The sequence below is a fragment of the Bidens hawaiensis genome, unplaced genomic scaffold (assembly GCF_021521415.1).
Source record: "Bidens hawaiensis isolate Kalapana, Puna unplaced genomic scaffold, B.hawaiensis_p1.1 tig00017952_1, whole genome shotgun sequence".
NCBI lineage: Eukaryota > Viridiplantae > Streptophyta > Magnoliopsida > Asterales > Asteraceae > Bidens > Bidens hawaiensis.
The window spans coordinates 60759-78781 of NW_027492711.1; the positions used below are offsets into that span (position 1 = coordinate 60759).

Sequence of the window (18023 nt, forward strand, 5' to 3'; positions counted from 1 at the left end):
TCAACGTTTTAACTGTTATGGTTCGAACCGATAACTATGGTTATGGAACGACAAAACAAACCGACTTGGTTGGGTGGGTTGGTCCTATATGTATGAAGTCCGTTCATGGTTACAAACTTACAGTACACATATGTTTAGAAACTAGCGTCTCAAGAGTTGCTTGAAGTGGCCTCGATTGGTAAACAAGTTGAGCCCGAGTCAAAATATCAAGCCTCGGTTGGTAAACGAGTTAAGACTGAGTCAAAATAGTTTATCTCGTTTAAATTAAACCCAAAATTTTAATATATAAAAGTTATAACCCAAATTTAAATACTATATAAATGATGAATTTTGTGGTTAACTACAAACTCGTTGTGTGTAATGTTAAAAATATTACCTTTATATTTGTTAACATGATTTACCAATATAACTGTTTTAATCTTTTAAACAAGATAATTTAAATAAATTGTCTTGTTTAGATGTTTCAATAAAATAATTTAATTAGAATTCATGAAGGTGAAAGTGTAAAAAACGAATTTGTTGTATAAGTTTGGATTCAAGAAGTTGAAACTTGTTAATATAATATATAAATACATGGATGGGTGTGGTAACGTCCGGTAACATTGTGTTCTTTAATTTATTACGTTGCAAACTAAGTTTTGATAAAATAACCATTATACCCTACTATTAAAAGGAAAAAAAAGTCAAAAATCCAAACACCTATCACTTCCTCATCGTCACCATTCCAAAATTCAAGACCATCTCTTGTTGTCCTAAAGACTCATTGTCGCACACCCCTTTGGTGCTTGTACACCATAACCATGTTTGTACTTAACCCAAAGTATCTATCTCTTGCTCTCATTGACAACTCTTCTCACGCACATGCAAAACATGATTGTCATTTGTAGAGGAAGATTGCCATTGTTAACAAACAGATTAGCAACCTCAAAGCCTGGCCACTAACTGCCCGATTCAAAAAAAAAACAACAACGCATTGCAACAATTTCAAGGTTTGAAACATCATCAACGACGGTGTATCATAAATTGATTCATTTGGTGTGATTTCCTTTTACATTTTTAGTCGACGTGCTTTCTACCAAATTTGTGAACATGATCATGAACTATTGATATGTTCTAAAGTATTTCAATCATATTATAAAAGCTCAACATTTTTAACGTCCGTTAGCGTTACCATTAACAACCAAACCGATATTTTATCAAAGTCGAAACTAAACCTATACTTTACATAACTATGCAAAGTCTACAAGGACCAATTTTGTAACATGTAGCCTCTTTTTAGTAAGGTGGCTAATACATTGCACACGTGTAACAGGCTTAATTTAGCCGAACCGGTCTCGATGTTTACAATAAACGTCGACCCGTATCCATTCACCCCTGTTTTCATCCTGATCCCCAATTTCCATATGATCGACCTTCGATTTCTCTTTCTTTTCCAAATCAAAGATCAAATTCACTATTCAATTCATTTTCCTCTCGTCTTCCTCTATCCATCGATCTCAATTTTGCTCAATTTTGTTGTTTCTCCTAATTCATTTTAGGGTTAGGGTTCGTCGTTCAATTTTTCGATTCAGCCCGTTTTCCGTTCGATCCGTTACATATTATTTGTGGGTTTTTGATTCTTTTCAATAGCCCTATGTTTATTCATCGTGAAATCATACATTGTTCGGTGTAATCTGGATCTAGGGTTTTCAAACATTCGTGTTATTTGTAAATTGATTGATGGATTTGGTAAGTGTGTTTGTTAATTGCTGTTTGCATATCTTATCGGTGTAAAAATTGTTGATTTGTACGCATTTCAGTACCTAGGGTTAGGGTTTCATGAAAAAATTGGGGATTTTTTTATTTGATTAAATTGGCCGTTGAAATGGCTGTAATTTGTTCAGGGTTAATGGGATTTGCATGTTTGAGGTCCAAATTTGTGTATTTTTTTATTTTAAAATTGTTCTTTGAATAAATTTCTGCTAATCTAATTTATGTTCTGTTAATATTTTTGAAGGACTTTTAGTGTTATAATAGTATTGGCTTTCTGATTGCAACATGATTTTGCTTAGTGCTGCACTGCCATGCAAACTAATGTAGAAGTCTGTTAATATGTTTATTGTTATTGTTTCTTTGACAATTATGAGCATAAAAGGTAGTTAAAATGTCAATTTGATAATCCATCTTTAGCTTAACTGTATGTTATTAATTCAAGAATAATTCTTTATGTTATCTAGTCGAGCGGCTTTAGAGTTTGTTATTATCCATTGTGTCGTCCCCTATATTAAATTAGTATTTGACGTTACTTTCGTCGTTGTTATTGAGACAAGGGGAATGCACTATCCGAATCACAAGATACTTTAATTGTTTTGATTTTATTCCTTCAGCCAGATGTTCTAAGTTTAATTGCAAATCGTTTAATCTTTCTGTCTTTTTAAATATAGAAGGATGACAGGCTTTGTGGTAGGTCTATGATATTTGGTCTGCTGTTATGCTTATCTTTTTCTTCCTTTTATAGATATTTCTTGTTATACCTCATTCATTAACACGTCAGTTTTGGCAGTTTTGCTCATTTTCAGTAACTATCTAGACTCTGCCATGGATTTTTAATGTCTGATTAACATGACAACTTCAGTTAAATCTGTCTATTATATTTGCATGTTGTATGCCAATCTGTGTTTATCTCTCTATATATCGTTGCAGGTCGTGATGGGAACCAAACGGGCCTTTGAAGAAGACCTGCAGGGCTTTATTAAGCACCCAAAACATCTCAATTATGCCACTAAACCGGCTTCAGTCACTGAAACAAAACTTTCTCTGGAAACCATTCAAGTTGTTGGGATTCCAGGTACGTAGAGTGTTAAACTATATTATGTTCTTTTGACTCCTTTTTATATAGTTATTCTTGTGGTGCGTTTTATGCATGATATGGCAGCAAATTCACATGATACTTGAACAAGAAAGAAATTATCGACCTTTATGGTATTTAAAAAGTTATCTGCCATTATTGCATCAAATATGGATTCGTTTTCTGAAAACATATATTCCAAACATAATGTATATTTCTACTATAATTAACAAGAAAGGAATTAATAACCTTTATGGAATCCATTTTACAACTTGATTGTTTATGAGAACCGGGCTTGTTAATTCACATGTTGTGCAATGCGTAAACCTAAGGCTCTATTTTATAATACTTACAAAGCAGTATATCGGTAACTGGTAGTTCCTTATAAACCACACGTGCATGCGTACTTTTGGTCATAGTTGTACTCATATTTGCCTCTTTATGGATACAGGTGAAAATGACATATCTGTCCCTGATGTGGTGATGAAGGAGCTTGAAATCAATGAACCATTACCACTGGTGACTGGAATCGACACTGACACTGGTGAAGATGATTCCGGACCCGGGTCGATGATTCCCCCTAATCTTTTCTCTGAACTTTTTGAATATAATTTCCCGAGGAGACAGCTGTTTCAATACGAAGATATATACTCATCAGTATTTAATAGATCTCCCAGAAAAGAGATTCCTGTTGGACCAAATCACCAAGGTGATGTTCCCGAATTCGACCCGAAAATGGCTAAAGAATATCATCAGCATGGTGAAATGGCGCATTTGTTGGGAGTTTGTGTCATCCCGACTTATAACTCCATCTTTGATTCTTCAAGTGACACACAAACAGACTGTAAGTGTTCTGATCATGGTTCAATTAGATGTGTGCAGCAACATGTGAAAGAAGCCCGTTTGAAGTTAAAAGAACGTTACGGGGAAGAAAAGTTTGTTGCTTTTGGAATGCTTGATATGGGAGAAGAAGTTGCAAGCAGGTGGAGTGAAGACGAAGAAAGACTTTATCATGCAGTTGTTTACTCGAACCCTGTATCTGTTGGTAGAATGTTCTGGAAACAACTGTCTGTTGCGTTTCCTTCTAGAACAAAGAAAGAACTCGTCAGCTATTACTTTAATGTGTTCATTCTTCGGAGACGCGCTGTTCAGAACCGATCACGCTTTTTGGATATCGACAGTGATGATGATGAATGGTGTGGAAGCTATGCAGGGAGTTTCGGAGATGAAGTAGAAGATGATGATTTTGTTGTTGGTGATCGTGATTCGTTTTCCGAAAATGGTGGCGTTGATGGTAATAATGATGTCGGTGTCGGTTTAGATGACAAGAAAGTTGATGTAGAATCATTTAAGAATGAAGACGAGGACGTTGTAAGTGAAGGTGAACAAGAAAACACACAGTTGATTTCTAAAGATGGCATCGTTGGACAAATGTCGGGGTGTTTTGAAAACGAAAAAGATGCTGTCTAGTATCTTTATGGTATGTCTTTTGTTTTCTGGTTCTGTTAGTTTTGTTGGTTTTTGGTTTTGGACATCATGGTTGAGTTGCACATACAAATTGGAATTTGAGGTTTCCTTTTTGTTCTTGTTTTTTTTGGTTCTCTTTAAACCCTGGTTGTTTGGGTTCTTAAATTAAATGTATAGAGGAATAAGAAAAGATTGAATGGGATGCATTGGGGTTTGGTTGCATCCAAATAGGATGTTAAAAGTGAAAATATAAGATACTGATGAATATACGATATGATAGTTTGATTAACTTTGGCGAGTAACATCTTATTTTAAAACTAGTTTTTATCCCCAGTATTACGGGGGCTGTTTTACATTACTCGTTTTTAATATTTACATACTTTTTTGGGTTTAATTTTATTTATTGTAATGAAATTTAAATATAATTAGAGTTTGATGATAAAAAGGTTTCATAAATAACTAAGATGTTATAACCCGGTTTAAAAGTTATCTGAGTTTGGGAAAACCCAAGACTCGCTTATTTTTTACTATAAAATTGTTTCTTACTATAAATAATTTTTATTAAAAAAAATCATATAATAATTTTTAGTATATCTTATTTTATAGGATTTTCATATCAATAATTTGGTGTGAATAAATTTTAATTTAAAGAGATGTTATAACCCGTTTTAGAAATATCTGGGTTTGGTAAGACCCATACCCGTGAATTCGGGTCAATTGCATGAGAAGTCTCCATTTAAAAATTAAACAAATCTGATGACTCCAATAAAAGGGGAGTGACCACATGGAGACACGAAGGATTTTGATGTTTTGTTTATATATATTATAGATATAAAAAAAAGGTCTGACCCTTGATATGTATATAAATTTAATGGTGATAAAACTATTAAGCCTTAAATAACTTGTACTTCTGTATAATAATGATTTTGTTATTAAAAATATTATCAATAATATTTTGGTATCCAAAGTTAGGGTAATGTTATTTAACGAAAATGAGAACGATTTGTGGTAAAAATAATAATAAAAAAATTAATAAAAAAATTATAACTTAAAATTTAACTAATAATGTCAACTGTCATCGGTAATAAAACTAAAAGTTGAGATTATTACTGGTCAGATCGTTAGTAAGAATTAATATTGAGCAATTGTTGATAGTCTAAATTACTAAAGTCTAATTATCCTTTCTTAAAAGTTTAAGAACACTTGTGAAAGTTTATATTTAAGGTAGACAAAATAGCAAAAATAAAACGTCCTTTATGTTTGATCGTATTTTCAGTTGACGTCCTTTAACGAAAGAAATGACGAAAATATAGGCAAAAATAAAACGTCCTTTATGTTTGATCGTATTTTCAGTTGACGTCCTTTAGCGAAAGAAATGACGAAAACATACTTTATGTTTCAAATCTCTTTCACGTTAAGTCCTTTTTATCTAACCTACTTAATTTTTTTCCGTTAAATCTTATCATGTGCAACGCACATGAGGGTAATTTTCTCACAAAACAATTGTTTTTTATTTGAACTCATATATATATATATATATATATATATATATATATATATATATATATATATATATATATATAGGATAAGTATCATTACAGAACTGTTAAATTATTTAAGAACTTGAAGGAACCCTTCAAAACTAACGTTTTTTATAAAAAAATTTGTATGTTAATGTTATTTGAGTTTAGTTTTATTATTTTGTTATATCTAAATTTACGATTACAATTTTGAAAATTAGTTTTTTATACATATCTTTATTTTGTTTTACACCTATGTAAATTTGTTAGTACATAAATTTTACATATATGTAAACTTGTGATTAATATATGTAATCAAAATTTTTTATATAAAATATGACAAAACTACTCTTAAATAAGGTTAATATATAAATAAAATTAAAAAAAATGTTTGGTTGTGTAGAGTTCTTAACTTTTTTAGAGTTCTTAAATGATACCAACCTTATATATATATAGGTATATATATATATATATATATATATATATATATATATATATAGGATCTGGTTCATTTAAGAAGTTTTCTTAGTGCGAAAAGTGCGAGAAGTGGTGACAACCAATCATATTTTTTCTTTTTATTTTACATTTAAATTATAAATAAGGGCATATTGGTAATCTATCTTAAATTTATATATGGTAACTATTTGTTGGAAGTTTCAATTATTTTTTTATTACTTTGTTTAGTTATATTCTGTTTATCTCAGATCAACTAAACAAGAACACAAAAACATCCATCCACGTTCACAGTCCCAATTTTCTAGCACTACCATCGTTATTTCAATATACAGTGGAAGATTAGTATAAAATGAAAGATGTCTAATTCGGTATTGATTTCAGCACTAGTCGATTATGCCTAATCTTATTATGCCCTAATTCAAGATCGTAATCTTATTTTATCCCTAATTCAAGCTCGGATTTGCCTAATTCAGTATGCCCTACTTTTATCAGGCTAATGATACATCGAATCAATCTAAGCAAAATCAGGTTTAATTCAATTCCTTTACATCAATTTCAGTTTTGTAAACATTCGTTTTTGGCACAATAGGTTGATTATGTTCACATGTATAACAATCTGCTTATTATTGCATTACCATTAATTTGATTTTTATTCAAGATTATAATTTAAAAAGACATTTAATGTGAATTCTTTTTACTTTTCTTTTTGATTTGTATTGAATTTCCCATTGATTTCTATTCAAATTTTTAAGTTTGATAATACCGAAATCAAGATTCATAGATTCGTTAAAGTTATTATTACCCAATTCCATATAGTCGCAACTTCAATTTCATGGTAATTCAAGCGGGATATTAAGTTTCACCTTATATTTTTATGTCTAATATTGTGTAGTTTATTATAGTTTTTTATTCCATTGTCATGTTTATTCTATATTTACACCATTGATGTTATTTGCATATTTAATATTGTAGGAAGTTAGTTATGTTGTGTAGGATATATATACACACACGTTGTGTATGTGTTTCTATTATATTCTGTTAACTAGTATAGTTAGTTGTATTGTTTATGAAATTAATCTATAGTTGGTTAGAATTTTTTGTTCAGTATGTATGTTCTTTATGACTTTTAACCATGTTAATTAAGTAGCTATGTAACTGGTTATTGTATCTCATGTAGGATATATTTAACATATATTACGCTTGTAATAAGTTCTGTTATACATAACACTTGTATATACAAGAATTGTTTCTTTTATCTTAGCGTGTATTTGTTATGTTATTTTGAGTAAGTAGTTTTATTATTCATGAGAATAAATATTTATTTGTGTCGTATGTTTTCAACAAATGCAAGTATGAATCTAGTAAATTGTGTATGTATATTTGTTTATTGTGTATGATGTGCATCTAGGACTTTTGACCATGTTAACTAAGATGTAGTTTATGGCTTATTGTATGTTGTGTAGGATTTGTGAAAGTTCAAGTACAAAGTATATTAGAAGATACCGAATGAACAAGCATATAACAAGTCAAATGTTATTCTACATTTGATTTCACTCTAAACAAGAAACAATCACATTTGTTGCACCAAAAGGAATACAATGTAGAGGTTTTCGGTGCATGTCGTCGCATGGTTGGCCTGGTGAAAAAGCTACAGAGAGAAGCAAGAAATCAAAAACGTTTTGTCAAACATGCAATCAATATACAAATGATCATTACACTGGCAAATGCAAGAAAAAAGGAAATAGACGAAACTGATTATCCATCAGAATAATTATAGTTTTAACTTTTCATACTTATGTAATTAACTTACTATCAACTGTTTTTTGGGTTTTTGTTTTTGTGTGCATATGCCTTTTTGTTTTGAGTATTATTTGTTTCTAAATGTATGACATTTATGCCATACCATCATATTATGTAGTATTTTTCAATTATACTTGAATTCATTGATTTCATATAGTATAATCGTATATAAATCAAATAAAAAACAGAGAAAACAGTGCCAAAGTTAATGGTCAAACTTTGTAGGTGTAAGACCAGATTGCAGTAAGAATTATTTTGTAAAGTGAATAATTTGGGTACTATTAAGTTAGGATAAAATGCAGAGATATGTATTTCAGTTGAAAATTACCCAGGTGAATTGTAGGATATCTTACACATAAAAAAAAGAATATACCCTACATAGTCTAACACAGATTATAGGTGCAATTGGGTAGTGAAAATTGTTGTAGTGCAGGAACAATTTGTTGCAGTGTAGGAAAATATGTTACGGGAAAAGAACCTACCCTACCAGAATGCATTATTTTGATGCATTAATAAACACAATACGTAGACACAAACTTTGCAGTAATAGTATGAATCCATCGCATTAGAAAATAACTTTCAAAGAAAATATAAAGTGCATACTTTATCAAAGTTCTATAAACAGGCCATAAACATTTGACTATATAGTTTAACTTAAACAAAAAGATAATTTAAATATACCGGGAATAAAAAATAATATCAAAATGTTCTTAGTCTCATTCTTTTTTTATCGCCTTTCACCATGAATAAAATCGTGTTTCTAACCAAAACCTCCCCCTCTCTAGTTTGGCATGCTTTCAAATACCAAATGTCTTCAAATATGTTTTTAAGGCAAAACAAAACAAATTAATTCACTATACAACTTTAATTCAACAACCTACACATAAAGACGACATAGTAACACAACTGAACACAAATGTATTTTTGCCTATATTTTTAAAAACACAATTTAACTATATCGACATACCACTTACACAAATTACCGTCCACTTCAACAATAATACAAAATAACCCACATCTTTAGAAGACCACAAAAACAATTTCTAATGTTCCCTACATAGATAATAATGACCTAAACCAAAGAAGAGTCAGATTATTCATATGTTTAGATTACATAACAAAAGAACATATTTTCCTACACAAATTAGAACAATTAGGAATCTATAAAACACCTACACAGAGCATCATACGCAACTAACAAATTATTATTCTACACAACCAACTGTAATCTGCATACATAATACCGACACAGGAAACTGTAATGTATAACCAATTTTCATCTATAAATGTTTGTCGGTACGTATGTACCTACATACGTACGCCGTACACTTCATGAATGCATACTTATCATCAGCAACAACCTAATCATCCAATGCATCATTCAATTCAATCAACCACTTAAAACACTAGCCTTTTCATATCACTCTTTCGCCTATTCAAAAAGGGCTTCAAATTTTTAAAAATAAATCAACTTTAAAAATTTAACCTAAATTTAATGACCATTTTTTTACAATTGCATGTTAAATTCAGCTTCAATGACAAGATGATTGATTCCCGCGAAGCGATATTAATGGCGAACAGTTATGTATATACGCGGAGCGTACATGCATGACTGTTCGTATGTAGGTACATAGGTCTGTATGTTCATTTGATGTTCGCATGTAGGTACTTATGCACACATGAATGTTCGTATGTAGGTGCGTATGTGAGTATTTAATGTACATGGTATGAACGTGGATACGTAGGCTCGTAGGTGCGTACGGACATAGGGATGTCCGTACAAAACACAAAAAATTTAATAAAAATTTAATTGTTTAACATACATTACAAACACTAAATTTCAACATATAAATCAACTTACTATGACCTGCAGAGCACAATCAATGTTTAAATGCTTGGTGTAAGAACCAACAAACACACAATGTAATGCCATGTATAGTCTTACACAGAATGCAAACTGTGTGTACGGGTTGAAACAAATACAACACTCCCAAATATTGTATTAATACTAACTACACACACACACACAGAGATGTTTTGACTTTGTAAAATGAACTAAAACATGACATCCAAAGGAAAGAGTAGAGTATTACTCAACTGCGAGGCATAAACAACACTTATTTCTATCAAAATAGAGGCTCGACCAACTACGCCAACACCTACTACTCAAATAATACCTACACCATCTAACAGTATGTGTACCCTTTGTCTAACCATGATTTAATACTAACCCATACAACAAGATGTATAGACCATGAATATAAACAAAATACATAACCTATAAATAATATTAAATCGTCAACTAGTTACATTACACCACATGCATGTTCTTCAAAAATTAAGCAACCACAACGTACATTACTTACAACACATACATATTTTCAAACTTTTAAAACCAACACATGAACCTACTTACAATCATGTTTTCACTTTGTATTTTATCAAAAATAAAGCTAGCTTCAAGAAACACAAGATAATTATACCATTTTTATGTGTAGGGTGCTATGATGAATTACAACTAAATTAGATCAATGTGTATGCGATATTTACTTTATATGCTACATTTATTCAAGAAAACAACACAAGTTATTCAACATACCTTTAATTTCTTGTGTAGGGTTCGGTGTCTGTAGCATATGAAATAACCCCCAATTAAGCTTCATAATCCATTTTGTACACAACAAAGATGAATGATTGCTTCTTATAAACACCTAAAGGAAATCAACCGATTTTAAACTCCTCAATTTGGGGTAATAATTTCATATGGGAAGAGGATTTCACACCGAGTAGTTATGTCGATCAATTTTGGAGTGAAAGCAGGATGGTCAGCCGTTTCATATTATAAGCTACACAAAACTGACCTTTTTACCCTTTTTAGCATAAAGTATGTGCTCAAATGTTCAAATTATTTACAAAAATGCCATCGTGTAACATAAACCATTGATTTGTGTAATGAATGGTTGAGATTCACTTCTCGCTCTTTTCGCTATAATATTACTTCTCGCATGAACCATCCCCTATATAGTTATATATATATATATATGTATGTATGTATTGGATCATTTCAGAAGTTTTTTTACAGCGAGAAGTGCGAAAAGTGAAGGTGTAACCCCATTAATCCCTAATTTCACTCCCTTTCTTATTGTGTAGGTGCTTATATACGTGTGTAGGTACGTATTTTTGTATATGTGTATGTATGTTTGTATGTGTGTAGGTATGTAGGTTTGAATGTGTGTAGGATCGCATGTATATGTGTGTAGGTAGGTTGAATGTGTATAACCTACATACATGTAGGTAACATCATAAGAAAGAGAGTGGAATTAGGAATTAATGGAGTTACACCTTCACTTCTCGCTGTAATATCACTTCTCGCAAGATCCATCCCCTATACACACACACACACACACACACACACACATCCAGGCATCCACCATCTTCCTTCTCTCTCCTCTCTCTAAACATTCAAAACTACCACCACCGACCACATGCCGTCACCACCTTCATCGGTGTCACTCACCTCTGCCATTCGGCGGCACCACCATATTGAGGTGTATGTTGAACATTTCAAAACACATCCTAAGAAAAAACTGAATGTTGAGACATCTGATGAAGATTTGAATGTTGGATGGGATGATTATCAGTTTAGTAGTGATGAAGGTGTTTTTGAGGAGTCACATGTTGTTGAGGGGTCACATGATGGGGGTGATAAGGGGGATGGTGATTGGAGTGATGAGCGGTCAAATGGTGGTAGTGAAAAGTTAGTTGTGGGGTCAGATGTTGGGGGTGATGAGAGTGAAGATTCTGATTGTATAATAGATGAAGATTGCTTAGATGATAATATTGATATAAATGATAAAGATGAATTTAGGGCTGCTATGAACTTTGACATAAGTGATGAAGGTGAAGAAGATGATGGAAATGGAGATGAAGATTTAGGTTTGATTGATATAGAGGAGTCTGATTGTGTTAGTGGTGATGAGACACCATTGGAACAAGCTCTTAGGCTTAGTAGGAAAAAAGAATAAAGGTACATAAGATATGAATTCTCCCTTTTACATTGGCCAAACTTTTGATGATAAAGTTCCATAAAGTTGTTTTGGACAAAAATTTACTAAGGATAATGTATCCAAATTCGTAATTGTGAGGTATAGTGCTATGATGATAGTAATAAATGTATGAACGAAATAGAGATGAACACCGTGATTTTTTGCGAGAAAAAACCCTTTAATCTTATTCGGATTAAAGGAAAAAACCCCGAGTGATGACAACTTGTCTATCACCAATTTATTAATAACAAAAAAGGGTTACAATGGGTGGAGTTTATGATCAATGAATACAAAAATGGCTATGTGTATGTGATTACAGAGAAATATCAGCTAGCGTATGCGAGTGTAAACTGATGAGTGTGTGTGTAACTGTGTGTCCTAGCATTGATCATAACCTCAGTATATAACAAACGTAAATAACAACTAACTACTAGGTCCTATTAATCTGCCATCTCTCCACTCTCTTCCTTCGTGCCGTTTGACTACGTGCTTTAGAAGTCCATTAGCGAAATAGGTGGTGGACTAAGTCTTGGAGCCGTTATACCTGGTTAACACTTCACCATTCAAACACAATTATTAGTAGACATATATTACCGAGGATCCCTGATCCTTCATAACCTGGAACATATCTCAAGGATAATCTATCCATAAGATAGTCAAGAATAATGGATCCTCAGCGTAAAATTCATGCCCTAACAATTTCCTCCAAAATGGCGGGTGATTGTGAAACACATCTGTCATTTTAAAATTTAAATCCCTGCAAAAAGTAGACGATTAGACGTGTGTCAGGCAGTTATTATTGATAAAATTATAATTATCCGCCGCCTATATATGCGATTATCATAACCATTTTATAACCACACAATCTAGCCGTCATTCAGGTATCCTTCTTTCTTTTGTTTTCATTTTCTCAATCATGTCTATTACTTCTGCTTCTTCTTCCTCCTCTGATCAGACCGATCCCAACAAACTCCTTTAGCAAGGTATACTTGTAGACCCATCTTCCGAGATCTGTAAGTTCACAGATCCAGAAATCGATGACATTCGGTCACTTTTTCCGGAAAACACCGTTTTTCGGCCCTTCGACTCTACAACCCGGAGCGACTGTATATCAAATAAATGGATTTGTTTTCCAGCCCAACCATTCTTTATAGGCTTCAAATACCCTTTTCCTGATTTTACCGAAAGTTTTTTCACCTTAACCGGAATCAGCTATATCCAGACCATGCCTATGTTATGGAGGGTCCTTCATGCTATAGAGAGGATAATCGAGGAAGAAGGCGTCAAGTTTGGCTTGTCAGAGTTAGCGTATCTGTACACCCTGGTCACCCATGGCTCCAAACGTTTTGTTTTTAAGTCGAAACCTCGTCAAGTGATTCCTATCTCCAAGGTTACTCAGAACGATACACTCTGGAAGATTGAATTTTTCTTTGTAAAATGGATTCCATTCCGGGTGGATTCGATCTACCCAAAAGGTGGATCCAGAAGGGTAGGATCTATGATCCTTAGGTCGCAAATGTAGGATACTTGATTCTTCTACTAATACTTTTTCTTTCCCTGTGTAGTTGAAAACTTTTCTTTACTGTCTAAGCTTCCTGGAGGTTGAAGAGAGAGTCAAGAAATTCTTGGCACTGGATCCTACAATCAGAACCTTTCAAGCTAAGTTTGTTGAAGCTTTTTAGGAGTCAAACTCAGAGTCAAACATGTCAAGTAAGTATCTTTATAATTAAGTTTAATATTGATAAAATAAAAGAAGATGTTGTAAACTTATATGTGAATCCTTGTTTGCAGGCGCTCAGAAGTCAGGGAAATCCGCATCCAAGTTTTCACTTGAGGATATTGACTGCATGTTTGTGAAGAAGGAGACCTTGAAGTCCACCCCGATATCCGAGCCTCATCCAGTCACGACCTGAGCCAAGTCTGGAGCAAAGAGGAAGAAAAGCTCCGAACCTGAGAATCCCTTTGACACTGAGAAACAGCTGCTTGAGATGCTGACTGCCGTAAGGATCCTTTATTCTCTTAGCCCTTGTTGATAGATTAAGTATTCTCCTGATCTTTTCTTATTTCCTTATACAGGCTGTTAATTCTGCTCGAAGCCATCACAAAAAGATTGTTGGAGAATACGAGGAAACTCTTGCTAGGATGAGGTTCATGTCCGCTGCAAAGGATAAAGCGCTCTCCAAAATGACCAAAGAGAAGAAACAAGCAGAGGATCACGCATCCACACTTGTAGCTCAGATGCAAGAGGAGATCAACCGGGCTACCAATGAGGCAAAGATTTGGGTAGCCAAATCAGTTTTGCAAGCTAGGATCAAGCTGGTAACTGAAGCCAATGATCAATCTTTTGACAAATCTTCGTGGGACGTAGCGCAGTGGAAGCAATCCTTGACAGGCTTGGGTGGTGGTGAGGATGAAGCGGAAGGAGAGATGGCCGATGTGAGTGGATCAGGTGCAAGTGGAGTGAAGGAGACATATGAGGCTGAAGAAGGAAAATGAGCAGCAGTAGAGGGTGAAGAAGCCGCATGAACATGCAATGAAGGATAAAGAAGACAAGGCCCGAGCCCGTTTTTTTTATTTTGATTATGTTTTATGGATAATGGTTTATGGTTTGTAACAGACAATAGTAATTAGGGTAAAGGATCCATGATCCTTAAGACAATCTTCGGGGGTAACAAAGGTGGAGGGATCCTCTGTTTGTGGGGATGAAGCCTTTGATGTCCCTGTTTTTATTTTCCTGTACTTCATGAACAGTTAGTAACACCAGCTTAACCCGGGTGGATGGTCCATCTTTCGTATGGTGAAATCCGGTTTAAGGATTTTGGTTAAATCCAGGTGGCTTATGATAATAATAATTTAAATCTTTTGACTATTTGGTTGTTACTTGTTGAAAGTTTATCTGATATAGCCTTAGTTTTATTGAAAATTTTAAGAAATAATCTTAAGTAAAAAATTTTAGGATAGAGTATCCTTGCAAAAGTGATTTAAAGATTTTAAATCCTTAAGCAAAAATGTTTATAAGGATCTTAGCCAAACAAATGTAAATTGACAAGTAGAAATCATACCATAAGGTCTAATTAGACCTAAGTTACCATGAGTGGTGACCCTTTCACAATCCTTGTAGAAATGAGTTAAGGATTTCGAATCCATAAGTCTCGATTCTCGTCATTCAACTTAGAACATCTGTTGCAAATAACTTATAAGATTAATTGGGGTTAAACCCATTAAACTGAGGACAAGCCCATATAATAACTGGGGTCAAGCTCGTGAAACTGGGGACAAGCCCGTGAACTAGGGACAAGCCTGTGAACTGGGGACAAGCCCAAACTGGGGACTGGCCCAAGATACGAATGTTAACTGGGAACTCGCCCAAGCCGGGATTTAGCCCAAACGTGAGATAACATGAAAATGTTATAAACCGATGGTATAGTACGTCTACCATAAATCGTAGGATCCTCCATATAGCCGAAGACAACGAAATTGTCAGCCACTAAGCGTGTATTGGTCCCGTTGCCCCGAACTATACGTTGGATAGCGTGCGCTCCAGGCGAGAGTGTAGAAACTCTAATTTATAAGAAAGGTGAAAACCTTTAAACCTTGGAAGATATGACCATCTGGGGTCATACCTTAATCGCGGGCTAGGCCAAGGGATGTAAAGTACCTTAAAGGTGAAGGAGAGGTGGCCAACCTCTTAGACATTTGAACATCTTACCAATATCCTGCATTGTTACTTAAAACTTGGAAATAACAAATGTTAAGAATATGTTATCCTTAAAATAAATAAAAATCTTAAATGGATAAGTGATCAGATAGATATTACCGATTTTAGGATCCCTGATCCTTTAAGGATACTCAATCCTTAGAGGATACTTGATCCTGATCAGAAGAAGTATTTCTTGAGGTGGATAGCATTCCAAGCTCTTGGTAACCTATTGCCTTCCATAGTGAGCAAATGATATGCCCCCTTTACTGCTTCCGACTCTATCAGATAAAGACCTTCCCACTTGGGTGCTAGCTTCCTATCTACTGGATTGGTTGTGTTTTGGAAGGCTTTCCTCAAGACTAGATCTCCTTCTTGAAATTTTCTAATCCTTATACTTTTGTTGTATGCCCCAGCTACCCTTTGTTGATAAGCCGCCATCCTGATCTTGGCTAGGTCTCTGAGTTCTTCAACAGTATCCAGGTCTTCGAGAAGGATTTCTTTATTAGCTTCAGGATCACGGATGCTTGTTCTGTCTATAGGAACCACCATTTCTGTAGGGATTACTGCTTCTGGCCTAAACACCAATGAGAAGGGTGTTTGGCCTGTTGAATTCTTGGGTGTTGTTCTGTCAGCCCAAAGAACATAAGGTAGCTCTTCGGCCCACTTGCCTTTCTTGGATCCTAATTTATTCTTCAAATTTTTGATGATTATTTTGTTACTTGATTCTGCCTGGCCATTAGCTTGAGGATGCACTGGAGTAGAGGTAATCATCTTGATGCCCCAACTGTCACAAAAGTTAGTAGTTCTTTTCCCGATACACTGGGAACCATTGTCACAAATATTTTCTGAAAGAATGCCAAATCTAGTAATAATATTCCTTTTAATGAAAGATATCACCTTTTTTTCGCGGACTTGAACAAAAACTTCTGCTTCTATCCACTTTGAAAAGTAATCAGTCATTGCAAGCATGAATACTTTTCCTCCTGGTGCCTTAGGTAGCTTACCCACAATATCCATGCCCCATTTCATGAAAGACCATGATGAGGATATAGGATACATAGGTTCTGCTGGTTGATGAAGGATGTTTGCATGCCTCTGACAAGCATCACATTTCTTTGAGTACTCCATGGCGTCTCTCTTCATGGTTGGCCAGAAGTATCCTGTTCTTAGAGTCCTAGAAAACAGAGCTCTACCTCCAGTGTGATTACCACAATCTCCTTCGTGAAAGTATTTGAGTACCTCTTTTATTTCATGATCCTTGATACACCTCAAGTATGGACCTGCAAGAGATTTTCTATAAATAATATCATGCAATTAAATGTATTGTGATACCTTGAGTTTGAAGGATTTAGGATTCTCTGTGGCTGGAATTTCTCCAGTTTGAATATACTTCTTGATTGGGAGGATCCAAGATCCTTGATTATTTGAGGATAATGGATCCCAAAGTACTATCTCTTTGTCTGTCGTTATCTCTCCAACTTCTCGTTCTCCTATTGCTGGGGAGAGGATATGAATGATTGAGATCTTCGTATCTTCTGGAATCTTCAAAGATGAAGCTAAATTTGCCAAAGCATCTTCCCAGCGTTCTCTTCCCTTGGTACCTGATCAATACTAAACAATTTGAAGGATTTTGCTAATTCCTTCACAACATCTAGATATTTGATTAGTTTTTCTCCTTTAACAGCGTATAAGCCATTAAAGTGGTTAGTTATCAACATTGAATCTATATATACTTGAAGATACCAGATCCTCATGCATTTAGCTAATTGCAAACCTGCGATCAAGGCTTCATATTCCGCCTCATTATTTGTTGCTTGGAACTCACAGGCTATAGACTGGAGTAATATCTCCCCCTGTGGCGATTTCAGTAGGATACCTAATCGTGTTCCTCTTACATTGGATGCTCCATCTGTGAAGAGGATCCAAGGATCCTTGGTTTCTTCTAGTTGTTGGACTTCTGAATCAGCTTCCTTTTGCATGTCACTGCTGAAATCAGCCACAAAGTCTGCTAGTGCTTGCGATTTAATGATTGTTCTAGGCTCATATTGAATATCATATGCACTCAGCTTCACAGCCCACTTGGCCATCCTTCCTGATAATTCTGATTTTCTAAGCACATTCTTAACAGGATAATTAGTTCTTAAAATAATAGTATGTGTTTCAATGTAATGTCTCAATTTCGTAGAAGCCATAATAAGTGCAAGAAT

At 34.1% G+C, this 18023-nt stretch overlaps 1 protein-coding gene across 3 annotated transcripts; it reads left to right on the forward strand.

The window, feature by feature from the left end:
* Positions 1-1396: 1396 nt before the first annotated feature.
* On the forward strand, positions 1397-4547 carry LOC143555075 (uncharacterized). 3 transcript variants are annotated; one of them, XM_077044708.1, is made up of 3 exons: positions 1397-1728; positions 2683-2827; positions 3279-4547. In XM_077044708.1, the coding sequence occupies exons 1-3, from the start codon at positions 1720-1722 to the stop codon at positions 4295-4297; spliced, it is 1173 nt and encodes a 390-aa protein (XP_076900823.1). In that variant the 5' UTR covers positions 1397-1719; the 3' UTR covers positions 4298-4547. The 3 variants fall into 3 exon arrangements, with proteins under 3 accessions (XP_076900823.1, XP_076900822.1, XP_076900821.1); XM_077044707.1 differs by lacking the exon at positions 1397-1728 and having other exon boundaries at positions 2188-2827; positions 3279-3393; positions 3451-4547; XM_077044706.1 differs by lacking the exon at positions 1397-1728 and having other exon boundaries at positions 2188-2827.
* Positions 4548-18023: the final 13476 nt, after the last annotated feature.

Coding starts and splice junctions, on each gene's coding strand:
- LOC143555075 (XM_077044706.1), top strand. CDS start 2,602: ATGACAACTTCAGTTAAATCTGTCTATTATATTTGCATGTTGTATGCC. Junction 2,828..3,278: donor TCAAGTTGTTGGGATTCCAG/GTACGTAGAGTG, acceptor TTATGGATACAG/GTGAAAATGACATATCTGTC.